This window comes from Moschus berezovskii, chromosome 7 (genome assembly GCF_049115385.1).
Source record: "Moschus berezovskii isolate FMDL1 chromosome 7, NW_MosBer_1.0, whole genome shotgun sequence".
Lineage (NCBI taxonomy): Eukaryota > Metazoa > Chordata > Mammalia > Artiodactyla > Moschidae > Moschus > Moschus berezovskii.
In genome coordinates, this window is record NC_142466.1 from 77609233 (window position 1) to 77635362 (window position 26130).

A 26130-nucleotide genomic window follows, 5' to 3' on the forward strand; every position below is an offset into this window, starting at 1 on the left:
CAGCCGGTGATGTAGGACAGTCAACAGCCCGTTCTGAAGTGTTCTGAAGAGACAAACAGTGGTTCCAAGCTGCAGGAACTGGGCAGAGGGGGCCAGTGTGTATGTGTAACAGAAGAAAAGGCAGAGAGAAAAAGAGGCCGGGAAACTTAGTAGAAAAACTTCCCACCCAGGCTCGACTTGAGAATTACCACTGACTCTTTAACAACAAGAGCTTCAACTGCGCAGGTCCACTTAAAGGCAGCTTTTTCCCCCCAGTAAATATGTATACAGTTGGGGCTCCCTACTCACGGGTTTCTGCATCCGTGTGCATGCATGCATGCTAAGTCGCTTTAGTTATGTTAGACTCTTTGCAACCCTATGAACTGTAGCCCACCAGGCTCCTCTGTCCATGGAATTCCCCAGGCAAGAACACTGCAGGGAAACCTGAGAACAGGGAGGACCAACTGTATTCATTGAACTTCATCATTTTATATAAGAGACTTGAGCATCTGAGGGTTTTGCTCTTCCAGGGGGGCTCCCAAAACTAATCTCTGGCGGATCCAAAGGAATGATTGTAATCCGAAGTCAGGAAAATGGTCTCTCCAGGGCTAGGGTGGGCAGGATGCAAGGGGATGGGGAGGGGGAGGCAGCCTGTGTATGAAATGCTGCTAAGGGCTAGGAGCTGGGGCCTGGGACAGGGCTCAAAGTGGGTCGCTGACAACGCCTTGGTTGCTAGCGAGGGGACCCAGCCTCAGGGAATGGCTCTGTTTTCCAGGATTCTGGCATTGGCAGGCTGGGTAAAGATGAAGCAAAGGTGGTAGCCAGATCCATGGCCTAGGAACCAACATCTCGAGGCTGTCTTGAGTAGCTGCGAGGTGTGAACTGAGGGCTAGCGTTGGGTGGGAAGGTCTGGCATTGGCCACAGTTAAGACAGAGGCTGAAGGCCGGGACTTGGTAGTGACCTACCTCTCAAGCTGAGAATCTTCAACTCCCTGATGAGAAGAAGCTGGGATCTGGTGCCTCTTTCTCCAAAAAGGGAAAGGGCATTGGTTCTATAGCTGCAGGTCCTGTAGCACCTTGACTTTGAGTAGAGGTCAATTGTGTTTTCCTGCTCTGTGCTGCATTTGGGCTGTCCCTGCTGCCGGGATGTGTGAAACGTGAGGCCAACAGGCTGGTGCTCTGAAATGGGTGCTCTGAAAGGGACTAGAGGGTCAGATACCCTGCTTCCCACCCCCCACATGGCACCCATACAGAGATCCCATGCTGTGCTCTTTTGTGATGCAGTGACCTCTGACACAGCACCCTCAATCGTCTTTTTTTTTTTTTTTTTTTTTGCTTTTTCTTTTTTTTTTTTGTAGTTAATTTATTTTTTATTGGAGGCAAATTATTTTACAATATTATATTGGTTGGTTTTGCCATACATTGATATGAATTTGCCCCGGGTTTACATAAGTTCCCCCTCCTGAACCCCCCTCCCACCCTTCAATCGTCTTTAATCTCTAATCTAGCTCTAAGTGAAAGTCGCTCAGTCGTGTCCGACTCTTGGCGACCCCATGGACTATACAGTCCATGAAATTCTCCAGGCAAGAATACTGGAGTGGATAGCCTTTCCCCTTTCCAGGGGATCTTCCTAGGTCTCCCACATTGCAGGCGGATTCTTTACCAGATGAGCCACAGGGGTAATCCAGCTCTAGGTAGATTCAGAGGAGGGGTAGATTAACGCACTTACTTAACATGGACCAGGCCAGAAAGCAGGAACATCTTGGTGGGCACCTTCTAATTATAAGCATTCATGGATGGGAAGCATGCTTCGAGCAATAAAAAATTAATTTTTTCTTTGCCTTTATTTTTTGGCAATTATATGTTGCAGAAACTATTATTAAAGCATATTTGCATTTTCAGAGGATAAATTGGAGGTGTGATGGAGGGGGATTAAGTGGAAGACATGTCAGTCTGGGCTTTTAAAAAATTGTCCAGAGGTAATCCATAAGATGGATAAAACCAGATTGAGTTGACTACTGTAATTACTCGCAATCAAGATCCTCATAATTAAGGATGAGGACCCTTGAACATGGGAAACTTCCTTTGAGGACCACTCATATTACAGATGTCATCCCTTGTAATCTGTTATTTTCCAGAATTTTGAGAAGAGGGCCCAAAGGTGCCATAGATAATGTCACCACGCCTAGTGTCTTCGTGACATTTCTTTAAGAGGGCAGAAGATACAGGTGAACGCCAGGTGGCAATAGATTGAATATGGGATGGAAGAGGAGCCTGCTAGACAAAAGGGAGAGGGGAAGAAGGCCTACATGGTAAACAGGTGCAGGTGATACAGGGACCCACCCTGAAACTCATTAAGGGCCATGGAAATTGGTGGAGACATAGTCTGTAGCTGCAGGGGCGGTGATGGAGGGAGGAAGGCCCCCAAACACCAGAAAAAAGGTCCCTTTTGGCAGAGGAAACGCTGTCTTCCTCTTCCCATGGGCAAGCAGTGGAGGCCCGGGGCTAAGGGACAAGGCAAAAATGTCGAAATCCCCTTCCCTAACTCGCATCGCTTCCAGGGCTGACTAGGATGCTGTAGGAGTTCTTTCTCAGCCTCCCGGAGAACGGGGGGGGACCCTGAGTGAGTTCAGTGAGGTCTGGAGCTTCGCCAGGTAGAGGGACGCAACCCCGAACCCAGTAGACTAACCGAGAGCCTCTACTCGGCGTTCCCGGGGTGAAGGCGAGGTAAGCGAAGGGGGAGAGGAAGCCAACCGCGTCGCGAGGCGGGGCCTCCGGGACGCCCAATCTGCTTCTTTCCCCGCCCCTTCCCCGCCCCCTCAGCCGATTTCGACCAACGGAGCGCCGCGAAGGGCGGTACCTGTCACGGCTGGCGTCCTGGGTGAGATTTTGCCCCCACCATTTTTCCCTCCCTCCCCTTTTTTTTTTTTTAATCCCCTTTCTCTTTTTTTGTGAATGAAAAAAGGAGGTCGCGAGCGGTCCCTGGGACTGCAGCGCGAGGCGTCTCGGTGGCCGCGCCTTCGGAGCGGGCCCAGGCGCGTAGCGGCGGCGGCCTCGCCCCTCTCGCCCACTCCTGCTCGCCGCCTCCGGCGTCCGCAGCCAGGGAGGACCGCTGGCGGCGGCGCGGCCCAGCCGCGGAGGTCTGAGCGGCCGCCCGCTGCCCGGCTCCGGCGCGCCTCCGTGACATTGGGCGCCGGGAGATGCTGATCCGGAAGAGGCAGTGGCCGCAGTGCCGCGCGCGCGGTCGCTCCCGGCCCGCCGTCCGGCCTGGGCTGCTCTGTCAGAGTTTCTGATGTAACGCGACCCGGGCCCGGAGCCTGAGCGGCGGCAGCAGCAGCAGCAGCGCGGCGGCACCGGCATCATCCTAACTTGCACCTGCGGAGTGACCCCAGCCATTTCACTAAAATGAGCGTGCTTAGCAGGAAGAGATGTGTTCCTTACACTAGAAATCACCCCGTCACATGTAGCGGTGTAAGTAAATGATTAATTTCTATTATGGCCGGGTTGCAAGCAGCCTCTGGAAACGCGCCGCTTCCCCGATCTGCGTCCTCCTGGGGGCCCTGTCTGCACCCGTCCTGATTTCCCTCGGGCGTCCTCTCGTCCCTGGACTAGAGCTTCGGCTGCTGGGGTCTTAGCGGGCCGGGGACTAACCTTTTCTGGGTTTATCTAGGGAAAGGAAAAGAACTTGATTGCCGTGGCATGCAGTGGCCTTCCCCTTCCCTCATTTAAATAAAAAAAAATTATTTTGTATGTGTGTGCAGAACAGCGTGTCCAGAGAAAAGGTCCAGAGTAATGGAAATGTTTTCGTTAAAAACATTTAATGGAATGTGGGGTTATTGTTTGTTTTCGCCATTCTGGATATGTTACTTTCAACCCGTTCCATTGCAGTCTGTGCATCTGAGTTCTGGCAAACTATGGGGAGAAATCCTTAGGGTTGTTTGTTGATGTTTGAAGAGGCTTATTCTGTGTTTAGGCTTGCATTTTTGTTTAACATGACTATTCAGCATCTTTTTGGGCCTTGCTGCCCATCGGATCAGTGGGGGGATTCATCTCTCCGCTCCCTGCCTCAACCCCAGTGTTACAGTGTCAGCGACCCGGTGGGAGCCTCCTTTAATTGGAAGGCCGCCCTCTCTGGTCTTCTCTTCCTCATCCTGTCCATCTTCCTTGATCTTTACATTCATTTTCAAGATAGTCTTCCCTTTTGTATTTTGTAAGATGCAGGATGTGGGATATTGGTTGCTAGGAGACAAAGCAGGCTCCCAGGGAGATTCTATTGTTTCCTTGACAACCAGACTAGGGCAGCTACAGATGAACAAGCCTCCTATCGGCTGTGGGAGGGAAATGGGGGGCTTTTCTGGGCTTTGCAAAGAGTGTGTGTAGGGGTGTGGAGGTGGGACTGGGAGCCTGTAAGGGTTGTAGCTAATTTGAGCACACACCTTTTGTTCTGACCTGGCCAGAGTACAAAGAGCTGGGACGTTGGTGGGCAGGAAGCTGTCTTTGGAGAAGGGAACAGGGATGTGGGATGGGGTGTGAATGAAGGGAGCATCTCGGTGACTCTGGAATCAGTGAGGAAGAGGACTGACCTGGGGATCATGATAGCCAGTGCAAGGTGGCAAGGAAACCATAGTGTATGGAAGTTAATCAGGAGGCTCAGAAGGAATGGGGATGAGGCAATTGTGTGGAAAAGTCTAGAGTCATTGAAGGTGAGAGTGCCAGAAGGAAAGGGGAAGTTGAGAGGCTTATTGAGTGGGTTGTGCCATTGTATACCAGCACCGTTACTGTAAAGTAGCAATATTCTAGACCAAAAATTACATTACTGTTGACAATAGCATCATATCTCCAGGACAGGATCCTTCTAAAGACAGGCCTGATTAGACTGAGAGTTCTGCTCGCTTAATTGGGCCAGTGTGTATCTTAAAAGAGAGATATAATTACACATAGAGATATGTAATCTGGCATTATATAATACCACATTACATAAGAAGGCAAATACCTCCTTTTGGCCCAGGCTGTCTTGGCACAGATTCACCAAGATTCAAGACTTGCTTCTGATGCCCTCATACCCATTTTCCAGGAGGGTAGACCATGGCACAGAGAATTGAAGTGATTTGCCCTTTCCCAGATCAGACAATGAATGAAGTTTGCCAGTCAGGCAGTTGGGATGGGAGTGGAGTGGGTGAGAATGATCAAAATTGGGAGGAAGTCAAAGAACAAGTAAGAAAAGGCTGCAGGGGCACTGGGGAAATGGATGGGGAAGGGCCGCTCAGCCAGAGGAGCACCCAACAGGTCTGCTGTCTAAACTCCCAGCACAGTGTTGCTCTTCTGCTTGTTGGTTGGCTGTCCCCTGCTTAACCCTAGAGGTGCATAGGGTGCGCATAAGTGTTTGAATTGTAGACTCACCAATCTTGGACCAGCACTGAACCACTCTGCTGGTGTTCTGACGTCCTCCTCGCCATCCAGCTGCTTCTGGATGTGAGAGCCGATGTGCCGCCTCGATTTCTCATCTACACACTTCTGTGCCGCTAGGACCTCAATTTAAGAAAGAAGCTCTGTTGGCTAGTAGGTTTCTCTCTTTCTCCTACATCTCTGTTTATTTGTATTGGGGATTCTATCTGGTTTTTTCCTCAGCTAATAAAACAGAAATCACAACCCAGATGCCTCCCAGCGCCAACACATCCTTCCTGCTGTCTGCCTTGAGACGAGGAACTGTCAAAGTGGGGTTCCCGCTCTGAATCAGGAGAGTGAACTTGGGGGAAGACAAGATGGTGGGCAGAATAGTGGTTGCTTGCTGGAGAGGGTGAGAAGGGGCGGAGGAAGGAGAAGGAATGAGGCAGACGGTTGCGCTGGAGACTAGGGAGGGACCTGCACAGAGACCCCTGGTTGTTTAGATCCTGTAAAATTCCAAGAAAGAGGAGGTGCGTGTCTCATTGGAGAATCCTTGCCATACTTTTTGCTAAGGTGGCTGAGATGCATCCACTCGAGCAAAATCCCAGTTGCCATCGTTAGATATTTCAGGTCTGCATTCCTGCATGCTGGCATCTAGTTACAGCCCTGCAGGAGCCGAGCTGTTCTGTTGCTGCTGGTGGCCTGGCTCTTGGGCTGGATGGCTCAGCAGTGAGAGCTCTTGGGCAGCCTCCAGGACTCCTCTGGGCTCAGCCTTCCTTGGCCTAGGAAGGAGTCTTTCAAATTGCTCCAACCCCCAGCTGACTTCAGGCACCCAGGGAATGTGAGCAGGGGCAGGTCAGTGACCCTGGTGAAACCAAGCTTGCTAATAATGCCTGCACTACCCCTACCTTCTCTCTTCAACCCTTCCAGGGGGGAGTGGATGCCAACTGGGAGGCTGTCAGCAAAAACCCCTAAAAGCCCAGGGCCCCCTCCTGGAGATAGCTTTTGAAACACTGACATGACATTTTGACTACAGAAGGGCCTTCTGTTTGTTCATTTGAGCCATCCCTTTCTGTGGGCGGGTGAGCCGCTTCCTCTCTACCTAACACAGAAGGAAACTGAGGCAAACATTTGTTCAGAAGTTCAGGCCCGAGTTTCTGATTCTCTGCTTTGCCATTACCCATGCAGCCAGTTTAGTGAGCCTCCTTCCAAGAGTGCTGGTGTCTGGGGGCTTCCAGTCTGAGACGCCTCCTCCCCAGGAAGGAGAAATGTGGAAGGGAGTGTATCTCATTTTCCCTGAAACTGGATGCAGGATACTTGGAGGGCAGGCCTGGGTAGGGGATGGGAAGGCTCACTGGCCCATTAGCCATGGGGTGTATTGTCCCAGATTTCCCAGGTGGCTCAGTGGTAAAGAATCCACCTGTCAGTGCAGGAGACATGGGTTGGATCCCTGGGTCAGGAAGACCCCCTGCAACCCATTCCAGTATTCTTGCCTGGAGATGGACTACAGTCCACGGGGTCTCAAAGAATCGGACACAACTGAGTGACTGAGTATGTGCACACACACGTATTGTCCCAGGCCACTGCTTGCCCCCACTACCACCGTCTCAATACTGAGTTAGCCCCTTAGGCAACAGGACGATCCCAGAAGAGGAGAGGCCTGTGGACTGCTCAGGTGCACCCAGAAGCCGCCTCAGCTTGGAGAATCTGGGACAAAAAAACTTCACCATCTCTGTAATGGGGCTGGGGTTGAAGGATAGCCACAGGCAGGCTGGAGTTTGGAAACTGACAGCCAGAGAAGGAGAGAGGCAAAGGTCGTGGCCAGGAGGGCCGCTGCCCAGTCTGACAAGTCCATTAAATCTTAATTTAATTTTTTCATTAAAATTTTTAAGTTTTAATTTAATTTCATCTTAATTTTCTCAGCGGCCCTGCCCTCAGGCATGCTGGGAAGAAGGGGTGGGGACCTGGCCCTGACTCCCCTCCTCTCACAGCTCTGCTGTCACAGCCCTGCGGGCTGGAGGAGGAGAGCAGATGATAAACGAGCTTCCTAGGCAGACACCTCTCTTCCCAGGAGAGTGGGGACCAGCCCCCGAGCAGACTCCACCTCGGGATCTCTCTCTGGCATTCCCCAACCAGAAGGCCTGCTGCTGGAGGATGGAGGCAACAGGAGGAAGAGCAGAGACTCACCCAGTGGAGCTGTGCCTCTCAGCCTGAAGGGGCTCCTGTCTCCTCGGGCCCCTGTGGAGCCTGTGCCCAGAAGGCTACCCACTCCCTTATCCTCCTCTCTGCTCAGATGCTCAGAGAGGGGGCAGCCCCGGCAGAGAAGAGCTGCTGGCCCTGGCCCTCAGGGGCTGGTGTGTGAAGTTGTCTTGACTGCTTCTCTTCTCTCCCTCAGGTCCCAATTAATGGATTCTGACATGGATTATGAAAGGCCAAACGTAGAGACCATCAAGTGCGTGGTGGTGGGGGACAACGCTGTGGGCAAGACCAGGCTTATCTGTGCCCGGGCCTGCAATGCCACCCTCACCCAGTACCAGTTGCTTGCCACCCACGTGCCCACGGTTTGGGCCATTGACCAGTATCGGGTATGCCAGGAGGTAAGGCTGCGAGTCTGTGGCCTCACTCATCCGGGCTTCTTCCCCAGGGATCTCTCCAGAGGGGGCCTATGCTCAGCTCACGGAAGCCCCTTAAAGGTTGAGTAGGGGCAGCTGAAGAGCACAGATCCCTGGGAGAGGCCTGAGGGGAGCCCACCCCAGGGGAGGCGTCCCCAGCCCTTTGTGTTTGTCTGAGCAGAAGCCTGGGGCATCTTGTGTAATCATAGCCCCCAGTAATGGGAAGCCCTGGAGCTGGGAAAGGGGTGGTGCTTTGGAGAGATGAGAGCTGCCGGGAGAAAAGAAACTGCTGGCTAACGATACCAGAAGACCCAAGGCTGGGAAACATCTGATTGGCAGGTACAGCTGGGAACAAGGATGGGCTCTTTGGGCGATTGCATCACTCCCATGACTGTCTGCCCTCTGGAGTCTCTTCTGTCCTGGCCAGCTCTTGTTAGGGGACTCAGGTGTTCTAGGACACACAGAGGGAGACACTGGTTGTCCCTCCAGCCCCCATGCTGTGGGACCCAGGAGTGAGCTGACCCCACCCCGAGTCAGCATGCAGGGCCCCCAGGAACCATTGCCTTCGCTTCCCTCCCCTCTCCCTGTCCCACCCCGCCCCCTCCCCACCAGGTGCTGGAACGTTCCCGAGACGTGGTAGACGATGTGAGCGTGTCTCTCCGCCTCTGGGACACCTTCGGAGACCACCACAAAGACCGTCGCTTTGCTTATGGGAGGTAGGGAAGGCCCCCGCTGCCTGCAGGGAGCCAAGTGGATGGGGTTTTTCCTGCTTTCCCCAAGGTGTGAGGACACTCTGAGAAACTGAGTGGAAGGAGTTTCACTCTGAAACTGGAAGGAAGAAGTAGAGAAAACAGCCCTGGGAGACCCTTGACGGGAAGGCAGCCCAGGTTGGGCAGGGAGCTGGCTTTGCAGTCAGGAGGCCTGGTTTCAGTTCTCTCCTGTTAACCAGTAACACTGGGACTTTGAGCAATTAGGAAGACTGTTCTGAGATGAGTTTTCTCAGATGAGATGGTAAAAGTGGTCATGTCTAAATCACAGGAGAGCTGTGATGTCAACCCAAGAGTCTTTGAAAGTTCTCAAGTGCTAACAGAAATAGGAGGTGCTATGATTAAATGTTTTGGGTAAGATCATGTGAGCCGATCCATATGACAATTGTGGGACTTCAGTGTAGGGGTGCCGTTGGGTACGTGTTCTCCCTTGTTCCAGCAGCAGGGAACCTATCACTAGCTTTTCTGCCTATAACCTTACTCTCTCCCACCCCCAGATCTGATGTGGTGGTTCTGTGCTTCTCCATTGCCAACCCCAACTCCCTCCACCATGTCAAGACCATGTGGTACCCAGAAATCAAGCACTTCTGCCCCCGAGCACCTGTCATCTTGGTGGGCTGCCAGCTGGACCTGCGTTACGCCGACCTGGATGCTGTCAATAGGGCCAGGAGACCCTTGGCTAGGTAGGGAGTCCTGGTGCCTAGGGAGGAGAAGGTGGCAGACGGGGAAGGAGGCGTGGGGGTAGGGGGAAGTTGTGTGTCTCTCAGCTCCCTGCTCAGCCCTGAGAGAATGCACAGGGCCTCACTTCTCTCCCTCCATTTGAAGGAGACTCACTTAGGGGGCCAGTAAGAAAGTTCATGCTTTCATCCATCCATCCATCCATTACACACTGACTGGGCAGTACTGGGCTAAGCATCGTGAGGAGAGAAGGAGAAGGAGAGGTAATCTTAAAAACTAGCATGCTAATTGCCAGAGAGGTAGTCAGCCCTCCCACTGCTTTGAGCCGGAGAGATCACCCAGGCCTACCATAGATAATGGAGGGCTTCCTGGAAGAAGAAGGGATTAGAAGTGAGCCTTGAAAGAATGGTAGGATCTGACCAAACAGAGGAGAAAGGGAGTGGAAATGAGCGGGGCAGGAATGGGGCTTAGACCCAGATCCTCAGCAGCGACTCCCTCACTCAGGTGAAAAACACACAGGATCAGGGGAATGCATCTCCCTGCCCCGCAGCCCTCCACCACTGACATGAATTTGGCTTCCCTTCTTGAACATGACAGGCCCATCAAGCCCAATGAGATCCTTCCCCCGGAGAAGGGCCGAGAGGTGGCCAAGGAGCTGGGTATCCCCTACTACGAGACGAGTGTGGTGGCGCAGTTCGGTATCAAGGATGTCTTCGACAACGCCATCCGGGCAGCGCTCATCTCCCGCCGGCACCTGCAGTTCTGGAAGTCCCACCTCCGCAATGTGCAGCGGCCCCTGCTGCAGGCGCCTTTCCTGCCCCCCAAGCCACCGCCCCCACTCATCGTGGTGCCCGATCCCCCCTCCAGCAGCGAGGAGTGCCCTGCCCACCTCCTGGAGGACCCGCTGTGTGCAGACGTCATCCTTGTGCTTCAGGAGCGGGTGCGCATCTTCGCCCACAAGATCTACCTCTCCACGTCCTCCTCCAAGTTCTACGACCTGTTCCTCATGGACCTGAGTGAGGGGGAGCTGGGGGGACCCTCGGGGTCAGGGGGCCCCCGCTCAGAGGACCACCGGGGTCACCCTGATCAGCACCACCACCATCACCACCACCACCACCATGGCCGGGACTTCCTGCTCCGGGCAGCCAGCTTTGACGTGTGTGAGAGCGTGGAGGAAGGCGGGGGCTCTGGGCCTGTTGGGCTCCGGGCATCCACCAGCGATGGGATCTTACGGGGCAATGGGACAGGGTACCTGCCTGGGCGGGGTCGAGTGCTGTCTTCCTGGAGCCGAGCTTTTGTGAGCATCCAGGAAGAGATGACAGAAGACCCACTGACTTACAAATCCCGGCTGATGGTGGTGGTGAAAATGGACAACTCCATCCAGCCAGGGCCCTTCCGGGCTGTTCTCAAGTACCTGTACACAGGGGAGCTGGACGAGAATGAGCGAGACCTCATGCACATCGCCCACATCGCTGAGCTGCTCGAGGTCTTTGATCTGCGCATGATGGTGGCCAACATCCTCAACAACGAGGCCTTCATGAACCAGGAGATCACCAAGGCCTTCCATGTCCGCCGGACCAACCGGGTTAAGGAGTGCTTGGCCAAAGGCACCTTCTCAGGTATGAAACAGGCTTAGGAGCTGGTGTCCCAAAGGCAGGGGAGTTCCCTCCAGGAGACTTGCAGAATCTGGGCCGGTCCGAGTAGTATTCTGAGTCATCTCAGCCACCGATGTCCCGGAGATCCTGTGGCTCTGCTCCTGAAACCTAGAGCCCCCAGCCTGAGATTGTGGTCGTGTGGTGCTCACAGACTGTGCCTTCAGGAGGAAGCAGTCATCTGGGAGCAGTGTCGACCTGAGGGGTTGGTTGTCCCATATTCTTTCACCCCAGCCTCACATGATGCATTTTCTCTCACCCGACAGACGTGACCTTCATCCTGGATGATGGCACCATCAGCGCCCACAAGCCCCTGTTGATTTCTAGCTGTGACTGGATGGCTGCCATGTTTGGGGGGCCATTTGTGGAGAGTTCCACCAGGGAGGTAAGGCTAGGATGGAAACGGTTGGGAAGAGAGAGGTTTACTCCCTTTCCATCTGAGGCATCTGTCACTTCACGGTACTTCCTTCAGGCTTGACTCTGTACAAACCACCAAGTGATGGGCCCAAGAGAAGTTTATGAGATGGTTCCTATAGCCAAGGACTTTGCAATATACCAAGATGGGGAATTATGGTCATATCCTAGCTCTGTAGTTTAGAAAAAACTTTTTTCTTAAAGAAGTAAGAACAGATTTTTATTCAGAAACTATTGCAGTAGGGGAAAAGAGACCTCAGTATAGAACTGGTTTTAGTTCTTAGTTGAGCATGATCGAGTGGGGATTTATAGTCAAGGTGTAGGGTGGGAGTCAGTGGGTAGAAAATTACTGAGAGGAAACATCAGGAGTCAGTGGGAGTTCTGGCCAAATCAAGACTCGAGTTCAAATCTGACCTCCTTTCTACCCTTCTCTGAACTGTGACACTGACTGTCCATCCCTCAGCCTTGTAGTTAACAGTGTCCTCTTTTGTGAATCTACTTAAAGTTCCAAGGGTCCGCACCCAGTTTCTCCAGCTGATCTGAGGTTTCCCTGGAGTATAGGCATGAGGTCTTTCATTTCTGCTGAGTACGCTTCTCAGCTCTGGTCCCTTAGCCAATGCTCAGCAAACACTTGAATGAAAAGCTGAACAAAGAATGTTAGAGCATAGCATCCTGTAACCCAGAGAAGGGATTTCCTAAGATTTCTGGGTCAGGAAGATCCTTTGGAGCAGAGAAGGACACCCCTTTCCAGTATTCTTACCTGGAGAATCCCATGGACAGAGGAGCCTGAGGGCTACAGTCCATAGGGTCGCACAGAGTCGGACATGACTTAAGCGACTTAGCACACACTGGAAAGGGAGTCCTTCTGGGAGGTGAAGAGGAGAGTTTGAGATCTGAGTTGTCTCTGCTCCCTGAAGCACAAGTGGGTTGGGATGTGCAGAGTGTGAGATGGGAACTCTCGAGAGCCACAGAAGCAGCTGTAAAGTTCCAGCCAATTCCCAGTGCAGCCTGGAGAGGCTGGCGGCTGATGAGAAAGCAGTTTTTGTGTTAGTCCCGCTCTGGAGAGATCCCAGAGGCCCAGAGCTGTAGCTTCGAGCAGCCCAGAGAGACCAGCTGGTGTTCGCTCCGTTCATCCACATCCCACTTGGACTGCTCCCTGAAGGATAGAGTGGGGCCGGGTGCAGGTGACCAGAAGGACTCCTTCATGCTTCCTCCAAACCAGAAGGATGCTAACACGACTCCAGGTCCTTTTAAAAGCTGTTGGAGCCCTGTTCACAGGTGCTCAGCAGATGGGTTCATTGCAGGCTGTTGCTGTGGGAGATTAGTCTTTGGGGAAGGAGGGGTTCTGAGCAGGTCTAGGGACCGCAGAGGGGTGGTGGCCTGTCTATGGGAGACCAACTCTCCAGGCCAGAGCCTTCTGAGTTCTTCAGAACTGCTGCTCTTTCCCTAAAGCTGGCCCTTGCTGCAGCCTGCTCCATTCCTTCCCACCCGCAGGTGGTATTTCCTTACACAAGCAAGAGCTGCATGCGGGCCGTGCTGGAGTACCTGTACACTGGCATGTTCACCTCCAGCCCTGACCTGGACGACATGAAACTCATCATCCTGGCCAACCGCCTCTGCCTGCCGCACTTGGTTGCCCTCACAGGTAGCTAAGCCCAGGGGAGGGGCCTCCAGGGAGGAGGAGGAGTCAGGGGACCCCCTGGGAGTCGTGATTTCTTCTCTCACCTGTCTCCTCCTAGGGGACAGGCCGCCAGCACCAAGGGGATACGTTTACATAGCGTGAGATACGTCGGTGCGTATTGGGGTTGCGGTGAGGATGTGGATGTAAAGAAATGTGTGAGAGGGATGCTTGGTGGGGTCACCTTATAGGTCTCTCTAGAGGTTGTTGCAGTGCAGCAAGTAGGCACCAGCAGATGCCAGGGCTCGAGGTTCTCAGCTTGGCCACACTCTGGCAAGCTTAATAAGTCAAAGAGAACAGAACACCATTCCTCATTCCTACCCTTGCATCTCCTCTTTTTTCCTTTCCTTTTTCTTCCCCTTTCTCCCTTCTCTTCCACCTTCACTTTCTCTTTCTTCTTCTAGAAACACAGTAAACATTGACCTAATTGTTGGTCACTCCTAATTCTTTGATTCCTGGAAGATCCTGCGAGCTAGAGCTCAGGCTTTAGGATGGACCAACCCCAGAGGCTTGGGTGGAGCTGGGACTGGGGCATGAGGGAGACCAAGGAGCAGCGCTTGGGGTCCCAGGGCAGGAGGAGAGATGGTGCAGTCCAGATGAGAAGTCGTCTGGAGCCCGTGGTGCCCGCCGACAGGTGGTGCTCCTGAGCTGGAGTCAGCATGTGCGTTCCATTGATGTTGGTGTTGGAACCTGTACTGGCATTGATGTCCAGGTTAATGTCCTTGGGTGGGTCGGCGGCAGAGAGCAAAGCCTCAGATACTGAGTTGAGGTTCAGGGAAGGACCTGGTGTTAGAGCTGCTGTGGCCCTCGGCAGATGATCAAGATTGGGACTTGGCTATGAGGGAAGCAGCGATCCTATGATGAGAAATGAGTTGAAAGGTGGGGCTTGGTCCCTGGAAGAAGGCGGAAATGATTGACCAGAATCAAATGTTAAGAGCTGAGACTGCAGAGGCAGGCCAGGGGACACTGAGGGCTTTAGGGGAGGGAATAAGAGGCTTCTAAAGATTTCAACTGCAGAATTCCCTGGTGGTCCAGTGGTTAAGGCTGCACTTCCACTGCAGGGGGCACGGGTTCCATCCCTGGTCAGGGAACTAAGATCCTGCATGCTGAGTGGTGAGACCAATAAATAAATAAAAAATAAATACGATCACAGCTGCAACAATTTAAAAAAGTGGTTCAATGTTTCCAGAACACAGAAAACAGTCCAAACTCTTAGACTAAATAACTTTTGAAAGATTTGCTACAAAGAAATGGCCCAAATGGAAAAAAAAAATTGTATTCAGGTGTTTCTTTAAGTTTGTTTCATCATAGCAAGCAATCAGAAACTAGTCAAACAGGCACACTGGTTAAGCACACATGGATGGATTTTGCAAGGTAGCCATTAAAAATGTTACCTCTCACTGCTTCATGGAAAGGCTTGTAGAAAATAACATTGAATGGCCTTTCCTGTGAAATGCTTCATAATCGCTAAAAAACACATTTTAAAAATATGTTTCTATGTACCTTGTCAAGGAACAGTGGAAAATGCCAAGTGTGGTATAATGAGTGACATATTTTGTGATATAAGCTTCTGCTACTGCTAAGTCACTTCAGTCGTGTCTGCCTCTGTGTGACCCCCATAGACGGCAGCCCACCAGGCTTCCCCGTCCTGGGATTCTCCAGGCAAGAACACTGGAGTGGGTTGCCATTTCCTTCTCCAATGCATGAAAGTGAAAGTGAAGTCGCTCAGTCGTGTCCAACTCCTAGCGACCCCATGGACTGCAGCCTACCAGGCTCCTCCATCGATGGGATTTTCCAGGCAAGAGTACTGGAGTGGGTTGTCATTTCCTTCTCCAGATATAAGCTTACTATGAACTTATTAATTTAAGCTTAATTTTTAAAATGTTAAATACCACACAAAAACATGAAATATGTGTTCATCTTAAAAAATTATTACAAACCAAAGTGGTCCTTGCTTACCACACCAGAGCCCCCAGTCTGTCCCTCTCAACCATAGGCCCTCCCCACCCCAAAAGTAACCATCCTGCCTATTGCTCTAAGATACTGTTTATGCTCTCTCTTCCTTACTCTTTTTCGTAGTGTGCATCCTGAAACACTATAGCATGATTTTGTTTTTTATATATCTTTTAAGGTTTTTTTAATCTGTAAGTACCTTGTCTGTTAACAAAACTTTCCCTTGCGATTTGTTGGAAAAACCCTCTGATCTATGGAACCTAGATTTTTTTACTGATTGCCTTTCTGACACCATATTTCCTTCCTATCAACTGGCCTTCAGGTCTAGAGGCTAGATTAGATCCAGTCTTCTTTTGGTGAGACTACATTTCATAGGTTGTTTCTGCTTTTCGTCAAGAAGCATCGATCATCTGCTTTTCTCTCTTTTTGTGGTGTTAGCAGCCATTGAGCTTTGTTGCCTGGATCCATTCATTTATTAAGTGTTGTAAAAGGGTAATATTCCAGTTCAGTCTTTTTTTTTTTTAATCTGTTGGAATACTTTAAAAAGGAGAGAAACTTTCCTTCACCTATGGTTTGTTTTCCCAGTAGATTAGTTCATGTAGGAAAGGCAGGTGAATATATGATATTTTAATTTACCAGTTGTTTTTCATTTCTCTTATATTTATGTACTTATTTGGCTGCAGTGGAGTCATAGTGGTGACATGAAGGATCTTTAGTTGCAGCATGTGGGATCTATCTCCCTTACTAGGGGTTGAACCTGGGTCCCCTGTATTGGGAGTGCAGAGTTTTAGCCACTGAACCACCAGGGAAGTCCCAGTTTACCAGTTTTCAAGATACACATTTGTTTCCTATCATCCTTTGAGAGTGACCAGTTGGTTTGTTGTTATTAATATTACATGTGATTATGAATTTTTGGACTTGAACCTACTCTATTGGTTTTTAGTTCAGTTCAGTTGCTCAGTCATGTCTGACTCTTTGCGACCCCATGGACTGCAGCATGCCAGGCATCCCTGTCCAACACCAACTCCTGGAGCCTACTCAAACTCATGTCCATCATATCAGTGATGCCATCCAGCTATCTCATCCTCTGTCGTCCCCTTATCCTCCTGACTTCAATCTTTCCCAGCATCAGGATCTTTTCAGATGAGTCGGTTCTTCACATCAAGTGGCCAAAGTATTGGAGTCTCAGCTTCAGCATCCGTCCTTCCAGTGAATATTCAGGACTGATTTCCTTTAGGATTGACTGGTTTGATCTCCTTGCAGCCCAAGGGACTCTCAAGAGTCTTCTCCAACACCACAGTTCACACAATTCACCACAATTCTTTGGCACTCAGCCTTCTTTATAGTTCAACTCACACATCCATACACGACTACTGGAAAAACCATAGCTTTGACTAAATGGACCTTTGTTGGTAAAGTAATGTCTCTGCTTTTTAATATGCTGTCTAAGTTGGTCATAGCTTTTCTTCCAAGGAGCAAGCATCTTTTAATTTCATGGTATCAGTCACCATCTGCAGTGATTTGGGAGCCCCCCAAAATAAAGTCTCCCAGTATTTCCATTGTTTCCATATCTATTTGCCATGAAGTGATGGGACTGGATACCATGATCTTAGTTTTCTGAATGTTGAGTTTTAAGCCAACTTTTTCACTCTCCTCTTTCACTTTCATCAAGAGATTCTTTAGTTCTTCTTCGCTTTCTGACATAAGGGTGGTGTCATCTGCATATCTGAGGTTATTGATGTTTCTCCCGGCAATCTTGATTCCAGCTATCAGTTTGAAATAATTACAATTAGCTTTATGGAAACTCAGATACTCTACTGTTCCTTTAACCTGTAGATGGCTCTTCAAGTTGGCTGCAGAGCCTCTAGAGGAGCTTTCTGATGCTCTGGAATGACAAGATGTTCCAGGTTCATCTTGTACATTTCCTGCCCCATACCTGGAATCAGCCATTTCTCTAAGAAGTCTTGGCTTCCTGTAGTTGGAAATGGGATTTCAAGGCTACAATATTTGCATTAGCAATGCTTTTGCTACTGGGATGGCTGTTGTTTCTAGGTCTTTTTCCATGAACTGAGCTGAGACATATTCAGTTCAGTTCAGTTCAGTTGCTCAGTTGTGACCGACTCTTGTGACCCCATGAATCACAGCACACCAGGCCTCCCTGTCCATCACCAACTCCCGGAGTTCACTCAAACTCATGTCCATCGAGTCGGTGATGCCATCCAGCCATCTCATTCTCTGTCGTCCCCTTCTCCTCCTGCCCCCAATCCTTCCCAGTATCAGAGTCTTTCTCCAGTGAGTCAACTCGTCGCATGAGGTGGCCAAAGTATTGGAGTTTCAGCTTCAGCATCAGACCTTCCAATGAACAACCAGGATCGATCTCCTTTAGAAGGGACTGGTTGGATCTCCTTGCAGTCCAAGGGACTCTCAAGAGTCCTCTCCAGCACCACAGTTCAAAAGCATCAATTCTTCGGCGATCAGCTTTCTTCACAGTCCAGCTCTCACATCCATACATGACCACTGGAAAAACCATAGCCTTGCTAGACGGACGTTTGTTGGCAAAGTAATGTCTCTGCTTTTTAATATGCCATCTAGGTTGGTCATAACTTTCCTTCCAAGGAGTAAGCGTCTTTTAATTTCATGGCTGCAATCAGCATCCGCAGTGATTTTAGAGCCCAAAAAAATAAAGTCTGACACTGTTTCCACTGTTTCCCCATCTATTTCCCATGAAGTGATCAGACCAGATGCCATGATCTTCGTTTTCTGAATGTTGAGTTTCAAGCCAACCTTCTCACTCTCCTCTTTCACTTTCATCAAGAGGCTTTTGAGTTCCTCTTCACTTTCTGCCATAAGGGTGGTGTCATCTGCATATCTGAGATTATTGATATTTCTCCCGGCAATCTTGACTCCAGCTTGTGCTTCTTCCAGCCCAGTGTTCCTCATGATGTAGTCTGCATATAAGTTAAATAAGCAGGGTGACAATATACAGCCTTGATGTACTCCTTTTCCTATTTGGAACCAGTCTGTTGTTCCATGTCCAGTTCTAACTGTTGCTTCCTGACCTGCATACAGGTTTCTCAAGAGGCAGGTCAGGTGGTCTGGTATTCCCATCTCTTTCAGAATTTTCCACAGTTTCTTGTGGTCCACACAGTCAAAGGCTTTGGCGTAGTCAATGAAGCAGAAATAAATGTTTTTCTGGAACTCTCTTGCTTTCTCCATGATCCAGCGGATGTTGGCAATTTGATCTCTTTTAAAGATAAAATACTTTATCACTTTATACTGATACAGTTAAAATTCAGAACTAAGTGTTTACTTCCGTAGAAACGTCTTAGCATGAAATACAAGGTTAGTACACAGTTTGTTACAAAATTTAAATTAATATGAACAACTTGATTTAATCATTAGTTCTAATCCATAGTTCTCGGCAAATTTGAGATTTAATACCCTCTCCCATCAGTATCAGTGGCTGATTCTCAGGGGTGGGGGCTTTCACCCCACCTGTATAACTCCTTGCTGCAACATATGTAGCTTGAAAACCCTTCATAGGTTATTCTAGTCTCCTCCTCCACTTCCCACCTCCACTCCAGTGGGAGAGTCTTGCTCTAATCCTGGTTTCCTCACTGGCGGGAGCAGAGTTAAGTCCCCTGTGGCCTTTCCTGGCCTGTTGGGGCTTGCCTCAGGCCTCTCTTTGCCCTGCTGTGGGTCCCCGCTGGGGGCGGGGGATAAACAAGAGCCTGTGCACTCCTGTGGTTCTTCAGCCCGTTCCTGGCTGTGTGTGTCACAGAGCAGTACACAGTGACTGGGCTGATGGAAGCAACTCAGATGATGGTGGACATCGACGGGGACGTCCTTGTGTTCCTGGAACTGGCTCAGGTAGGATGACAGCGAAGGAATCTCTCCAACATTCTCAGCTCTGGGCTCTGTCTGCCTGTCGGCAGCAAATGGGGAAGGTTTGGGAGGTGGTGGGTAGGAAGGAAACCCATTGACAGGCTTGGTTCCCCCAGTGGGCAGACCCATCTTATCCTCCAGGCCAGAGGATTCACCCCAACATGCCAAGAGGAGAGGCTGGCTGTGGCAGGAAGGGACGGAGACTTCAGGCAACCGCTGGGCAGGGGAGGGAAACCCAGAGGCCTGTACAGACGTGGTCGCTGCCTGCTGAGGTCATTTAAGGCACACTGGGGGCTCTCCATCTGAGATGAACTTCCTACCTCCAGTTTTTGCTCAGTCGTGTCTGGCTCTCTGCAGCCCCATGCACTTTAGCCTGCCAGGCTCCTCTGTCTGTGGGATTCTCCGGCAAGAATACTGAAGTGGGTTGCCATTTCCTCCTCAAGGGGATCCTGCTGACCCAGGGATTGAACCCAGGTGTCCTGCATTGCGGGCAGATTCTTTACTGTCTGAGCCACCCAAACCAGGCAAGCGAAATTTCCCCTACCAGCCCTCAGGGTGCCAAAAATTCTAAAGATTAGTTTACGAAGTTAAAATATGGCAGACACGCCTGGGAGGTCAGCTCTCTAAGCCCGGTTGTCAGCACCTTAGTGCAGGCTGCTGTGGTCCAGCATGGAGGACGAGGGGTCAGATCTGAGGAGGGAAGACCCAGTAAGAGGCTACCTCGTAGGACTGTGGGTTTCTGGGGCTGCTGGGGGCAGGTCACGGGTGAGGTGGTGGTGGAGATGGTGCCAAGGAGCAAATCTGTGTCATTCCGTCATGGTTTTGTGTGGCCTTGCCTCTCGAGGTGGGTTCTTTGTGACGCAGGGCCTTTGCCCACCTGCACCAAAGCTCTGGCTCTGAAGGCATAAGTAGACACCTGTGTGCAGACCTCGGCCCAGGGGTCCCAGCACAGACATGCTCCTGTCTGTTCCCAGTTCCACTGTGCGTACCAGTTGGCTGACTGGTGTCTTCACCACATCTGCACCAACTACAACAATGTGTGTCGCAAGTTCCCCCGAGACATGAAGGCCATGTCCCCAGGTGAGCATCCCCAGCGGCATTTGTCGCCTCCCTCTCCTTGGGTCCAAACCTCTGACCTGAACCCAGGGCTCCCAGAGGCTGCCAAAGACCCCTGTGGGTGGGAAGTAGCCTGCAAACGTTCACCTAGCCCAGTGGAGGGGGTCCTGGAAAAAACGCTGGTGTGGAGGGCGGCCCCCCACCCCTGCCCGCCAGAGACCTTGGGCAATTCATTCTGCCCCTCTGAGCTTCTGCTTTTCACAGGTACAGTCAGACTAGAGGTGGTATTTTTTAGATGTTTGTGGACCAAATTCCACAATAAGAAATACATTTTTGTTTGTTTGTTAATTTTTACAATGCTGGTTGGTTTCTGCAAAACAACAATGCAAATCAGTCATCATTATACATATATCCCCTCCCTCTTGAGCCTCCCTCCCATCCCCATGACCTACCCCTCTAGGTTATCAAGAATTACATTTTATCTTGTGACCTATAGTACACATATTGAAAAATTTATCAATTTTTAATACAGTTCATGACTCATGACATTAATTTCATAACCTAGGAATGGGCACAAGTCACAGCTTGGACAGCACAGATCTGGGTATCCTCTGGGGTCCACGCAGCTTGGTCTCTGCTTAATTGATGTCTCAGGTCCTGGGGCCTGACAGGAATCCAGGGATCCAGGATTCATGGGATCCAGGGAGAAGTGTGGCTGGCCTGCCTCAGTTCCTGCCACTCAGTCAGGAGGTCTTCACTGGGCATCGTCTGCTTTGCTGTGACCCTCCTCCCCACTAGTATTCTATCAGTTCTCTCCCTCCTGTTCTCTCCTCGTCACGCTTCTAGCCTTTTCTTTCTAAAGCACAGCACCAATTGCATCACTTCCCTGGTCCCAAACTTCCGTGGAGCCCCCACCCCTTCTAGAATAAGTCCAAAGCCCTCAGCCTAGCCTTCCCTCCCGTCTGACCTCCTGCATACACCCACCCCCCACACCTCCCCTCTCAGAACCTCAGCTCTGCCAGCTGCATCTGCTCTCACCCCAGCCAGGCCGAGCATCTTCTTGCCCACAGCTCTTCTCGCCGTTTCTCCCTCTTCCCTTGCCACAGCCTGCTTTATTCTCCGAGCCTTGATAGGATCTTCCCTCTGCCTTTGAAGAAAAATGCAAGTGGAAATGCCTTTCCCCACTGTGGACCGTCGGCTCCACTCCCTGGGCAACTGACTCTCTTTGGGGGCTCAGTGAAGGCAGGGTTTCTGCTTCTCCCCAGGGGTTGGCATGTGATCCTAGGAGGACCAGAGGCACGTCCCATGGCAGCGGTGCAGGGGTGGGAGTCCCTCTGCCCCTCCTCCTGCGTCTTCCTCACCCAGCCCTACTGCTGTTCTGCCCCAGAAAACCAGCAGTATTTCGAGAAACACCGTTGGCCACCCGTCTGGTACCTGAAGGAGGAAGATCACTACCAGCGGGCCCGGAAGGAGCGCGAGAAGGAGGACTATCTGCACCTGAAGCGGCAGCCCAAGCGGCGCTGGTTGTTCTGGAACAGTCCGTCCTCGGCGTCTTCTTCGGCCGCCTCCTCGGCGTCCCCGTCCTCCTCCTCGGCTGTGGTCTGAGATGCTGCCACCCTCTTCTGACCCTGCTGCTGTTGTCCTCACTTGTCTTTGCCCTTCTGCTCCTCTGCATCGCCCCCTCCACCTCCCAGGGACAGAGGACTCGCATAACCAGGACCCTTTGGGTGGAGCTGCTCTCACCAGCTAACGGAGCTCAGCACAGAGAGGAGGGAGCCTGGCCTCGTGGACCAGAGCAGTGGCCCTGTGCAGAGGTCCTGATTCCACGGCCGGCCAGGAGACAACTCCTGGGAGGCGGGCATCGGGGAGAGAGCTGAGGAGAGGACCGTGGCATCTCGTCTGTGGGTTGGAGGACCCTAGCATCTAAGGGGAAACTCTCCTGCTGGGAAGCTGTGTGTCTTGGTCTGCGCAGGCAGCCCCTTCCCAGGGAGCAGCAGTGGGCAGGCAGGGTCCTACCTCTGTTGGCCCCACGTCTCCATCAATGGACTTGAAGGGTTGCAGAGGCTTTGTGGGCCTTTCCACGTGGAGCCTACTCAAATCCTCACTGGAAAAGTCAGGGTAGAAATTAAGCCTTCAGAGCCCAACTCCAGGCTTCCACCCCTGTGGTGCAGCTGCCAGAAGCCACAAGTGGAAGGCTTGCCCTTTGCTGGCATTGCTTCCGGGCTGTGGGCAACCAGGCCTGAGAAGGTGGCAGAGGTTTTTCAGAGCTGCAGCCCTGGAAGCAGTGCTTCTTGGTGCAATGAGAAACTTCTCTTTCCCGCATCCTTTACCGCTCAGGTTTGGAGATGGAAACCCAAGGAAACGCTGGAACAGGGGGAGAGAAAGTAGAGGGTTATGGGACCTGAATACAGCAATCCCATGCTCCTTTGGGCTCCTCCCCCCGCTGCTGGCCAGCACAGCTTCTTATGGGGAGAGGGTAAATTTTGCAAAAAAACACAGACAATAACGAACAAAATCACCACTGACAAAAACATTGTGGCCTCTGTCCCCTCAAAGGAAGAAAAGCAGAAAAAGACCCTGGATGGCTCTGATTTTTATAAAGCCAAGCAGGGGTCCCCATGTGGATGAGGCAATGGTCAAGGTGGTAGAATTGACTCTGATGCTTTTCAGGAAAGCAGTGTCACTGGCTGTGACTGAGGATGTCCTGGCCCCGCTGACTGACTCTGGAGGGCACCATGCACGCCTTCAGCATGCTGGGGATGAGGTTGCAAGGGTGGGGAGGGTGGGCTCGGGAATCACCATGGTGTTGGACCCATCAGGAGAATCAGACTGTTCTCAACTTCGGCAGGTAAATCCATAGGATATGACCGTGTTGAAGGGGTGGGATGCGGTAGGGGTCAAAGGTCAGGAAAAAGGACACTGACATGGAGAATAGGAGTCCTTGTAAAAAAGGATCGTAATGAAGCACGTGACCTTACTCAGTGCTGGTTGGTGATAACAGGGAAGAATGGGGGAATTGAACAGGAGCCAAACCAAGGTCAGTCCAGAGAAGAAGAGGGAGGAGACTGGAGGATGGTGGAGGATTAAGACAGTATCTTGCAGCCCCATGGGGGAAAGCTGGGCCACACTGACCCTCTCCCGCTTTTCTAATTCCGATTTGTATCTCACTCCACACACCCTTGTTAGATTCAGGACACAGGGTCCCTCTGATGAAGGTGGAGCCAGAGAGACTGAGCTCCTGTCCTCAGCACTCAGGAGTCATCTCATCTAAGAAAGATGCTTTAGGGAGAGGAACTGGGTTTTGGTCCCAGGGCCCAGTGTGGGGGCCTCCACCCCAATAACCTGGCATAGAGCAAACCCCCCAAAAATGGAACCTCTGCATCAATTTTGTGGTGCCAAGACCTAGAGATTTGAGGTCAAGGCCTTGTCAAGAGAAGGAGCAGGAGGTGGAAGGTCAAGTGCATCTTGAGTGGCTGTGACCCATGGTGTCCGAGCCCTAGACTTCAAGGCCATGGCTGCCTCCCCTCCAAGTCCTCCAGGTGGCAGGCTTGGAAACCAGACATGTGCTGCCCTCTACCGGCTGGTCAGCTCACTTCTGCTGAGCTCAGGGTGAGGCTGAGGTGAAGGGGAGCCTCCGAAGTGGGGTATGCTGCTCTGCGTCAGCACCTTCACTCTGGGAAGGGTGTAGGAGGGGCCATGGGGGCCTCCTAAGAACTCTAGGGGGATGGGAGAGCCAGGACCTGAAATCCAACGGCAGGGGAATTAGGTCTCCATGAGGTTGCGGGCCTGAGTCATCTGGCCCACTGATGGGGATGCAGAAAGGCCAGCAGGGACAGAAAGGGAAGGTGGCTCAGGAGTGGCAGGAGGCTCACAAGTGAGAGGCCACAGAAGGATCCCAGCAAGCAGGGTCTCACCACCCCTTCCCAATAGCTCTGTCAGAGCCAGTCCATACCTCCAGGGAGCCCAGCAGGCCCGCCCAGGTGGGACTTAAGAGAGAGAGCACCTGGGGAGGCTGTGGGGGACCCGCGCCAGCCCGGTCAGGGGAAGGGCAGGGAGGAGAGGGATGGAGGAGGGGCTGAATTCCAGTCCCCCGGGAACCTGGTGCCCAGAAATCTTGAGTCAGAGCAGGAGACACATTCATGCAGGGCAAGCTTGAGCCTGAGGCATAAAAGCGAGAAGGAAGGAGTGGGTCACACAGCAAGACACACTCCTGCACCCGTGTCACTCAGAACTACTCTAGAGGAGACGGGAGGATGGGGGAGAAAAACACACACATGCCTCTTTTTATATAAAATTGCATATTTAATTTGGTCATGAATTCATAAACACATGAGTATTTTGTACCTAATGGCCTTTCTTGTACTGTTTGATATTTCCAACAAACTCTTCTAAGGTGAGAACTTCCAAAGGAGAGAAGAGTGAAAAGATAAACAACCACTAGTGAAACAATTAAGTGCCTATCATGGGTCAGGTGCTCTTTGGATTGGATATAAAACAAGGCAACTTCATGCTCTCATCAAGCTTACCTTAAATAAACATGACGAACACTGACAAGGCTAATACTTTAGGTGGGCACTAAGGAAGTCTTCTGAGAAAGGGATAAGTGATTGACAAGAATTCATTTCTATATTCCTCTGAAGATGAAGGCAGAGTGTCCTCCACAAAAGGAATACCAAAAGCAAGAAACACGTGACTTCTGGGGAACGGAGGGGCAGTAGGGCAGGACCTCTGAAACGGACGAGGAAAGGGCTATTGCACCAAGGTCACAGAGGTAGGACCCCTGCCAAATGCCACTGGAAATCCGTACCCTGAATGTCCCTAAATACTCAGCCAATTCTAGTTTGGGTCCAGCCATGCCAGTCTTGGGCACACAAAGTTTTGAGATGGAAAAGATAAACTGAGGAGTACTACTTTCATAACATGATCCTGCCATGACTGGAATACTATAGAGATGGGTGTGGTGGAAGGAGGGCTGAAGTGCTTACAAAGTATTTTTAAAGAGGAAGTGATCTGCCCTCCCTGGACTGAGGGTGCTTCAGGGCATCTTCCACACTAAGAGTGGTCAACAAGGAAACCTCCCACTAACAGGGAAGGGCAAATGGAGGAGGAGCCAGAGAAGGGGAGGAGACACCAGGAGAGGCCCCCTTGCATGTCTTTATTCTGAAAACAAGAGCACAATACAGAGACTGGGCAAGATGGCAGAGCAGAAGGACCCTGAGCTTAGGTCCTCTCATGGGCAGCCCAAATTACAACTATTTGCAGAACAAGCACTGATAAAAAAGACAGGAACCTACCAGCATAGATCTTCTACAACTAAGGACATAAAGCAGGAACCACACTGAGATGGTTGGAGTGGGCAGACTCACAATATCATCAAGTACTATACTCCTGGGTGGACAACCACAAAATAGAGAATTATATTGCAGGATTTTTCCACAGGAGAGTTCTGAGCCCCAGTTGGGCTCTCCAGCCCAGGGATCCTGCATCAGCAAGATGAACCCCCAGAGCATTTGGCTTTGAAGGCAAGCTGGGTCCTAATTTTGCGTATCCCACAGGACTGGAGGAAACAGACTTCAGTCTTAAAGAACACACACATGCACTGGGACCTAGGGCAAAGTGGTCACTTGATGGAAACCTGGGTTAGAGCTACCTGCTGATCTTAAAGAGTGTCCCAGAGAGGCAGTGGGTGGGTGTGGCTCAGGCTGTGGGTATAGACACTGGTAACAGCTATACTTTTCACACTGTCCATGGGATTCTCATGTCTAGAATACTGGAGTGGGTTGCCATTTCCTTTTCCAGTGAACCATGTTTTGTCAGAACTCTTCACCATGACCCACCCATCTTGGGTGGCACTGCACAGCATAGCTCATAGCTTCATTGAATTACACAAGCCCCTTTGTCACAAGACTGTGATCCATAAAGGGGATTGACAGAGGAGCCTGGCAGGCTAATCTGTGGGGTCACAAAGAGTTGGACACAACTTAGCGACTGAACAATAACAGCCATACTTGGAAGCTTCTATTCGTAGACACGGGTGCTGATAGGCACTGTTGTGGAATCTTTCCTCTAGC

The 26130-nt window shown here is 51.2% G+C and overlaps 1 protein-coding gene across 4 annotated transcripts; it reads left to right on the plus strand.

The window, feature by feature from the left end:
- The first annotated feature begins 2885 nt into the window (after positions 1-2885).
- RHOBTB2 (Rho related BTB domain containing 2) lies at positions 2886-25395 on the plus strand. 4 transcript variants are annotated; one of them, XR_008686114.2, is made up of 10 exons: positions 2886-3450; positions 7760-7961; positions 8589-8692; positions 9241-9426; positions 10019-11040; positions 11340-11458; positions 12982-13132; positions 13227-13279; positions 18874-18988; positions 19978-20037. XR_008686114.2 is itself a non-coding variant. In XM_055427220.2 (10 exons), exons 2-10 carry the CDS (start codon positions 7770-7772, stop codon positions 21662-21664), a joined length of 2187 nt encoding a protein of 728 aa, XP_055283195.1. In that variant the 5' UTR covers positions 2888-3450; positions 7760-7769; the 3' UTR covers positions 21665-25395. The 4 variants fall into 4 exon arrangements, 2 of the variants coding, with proteins under 2 accessions (XP_055283195.1, XP_088694159.1); XR_008686115.2 differs by having other exon boundaries at positions 18900-18988; positions 19978-20027; XM_055427220.2 differs by lacking the exon at positions 13227-13279 and adding an exon at positions 21447-25395 and having other exon boundaries at positions 2888-3450; positions 18900-18988; positions 19978-20083.
- Positions 25396-26130: the final 735 nt, after the last annotated feature.

Coding starts and splice junctions, on each gene's coding strand:
- RHOBTB2 (XM_055427220.2), top strand. CDS start 7,770: ATGGATTCTGACATGGATTATGAAAGGCCAAACGTAGAGACCATCAAG. Junction 8,693..9,240: donor CGTCGCTTTGCTTATGGGAG/GTAGGGAAGGCC, acceptor TCCCACCCCCAG/ATCTGATGTGGTGGTTCTGT. Junction 9,427..10,018: donor GCCAGGAGACCCTTGGCTAG/GTAGGGAGTCCT, acceptor TGAACATGACAG/GCCCATCAAGCCCAATGAGA.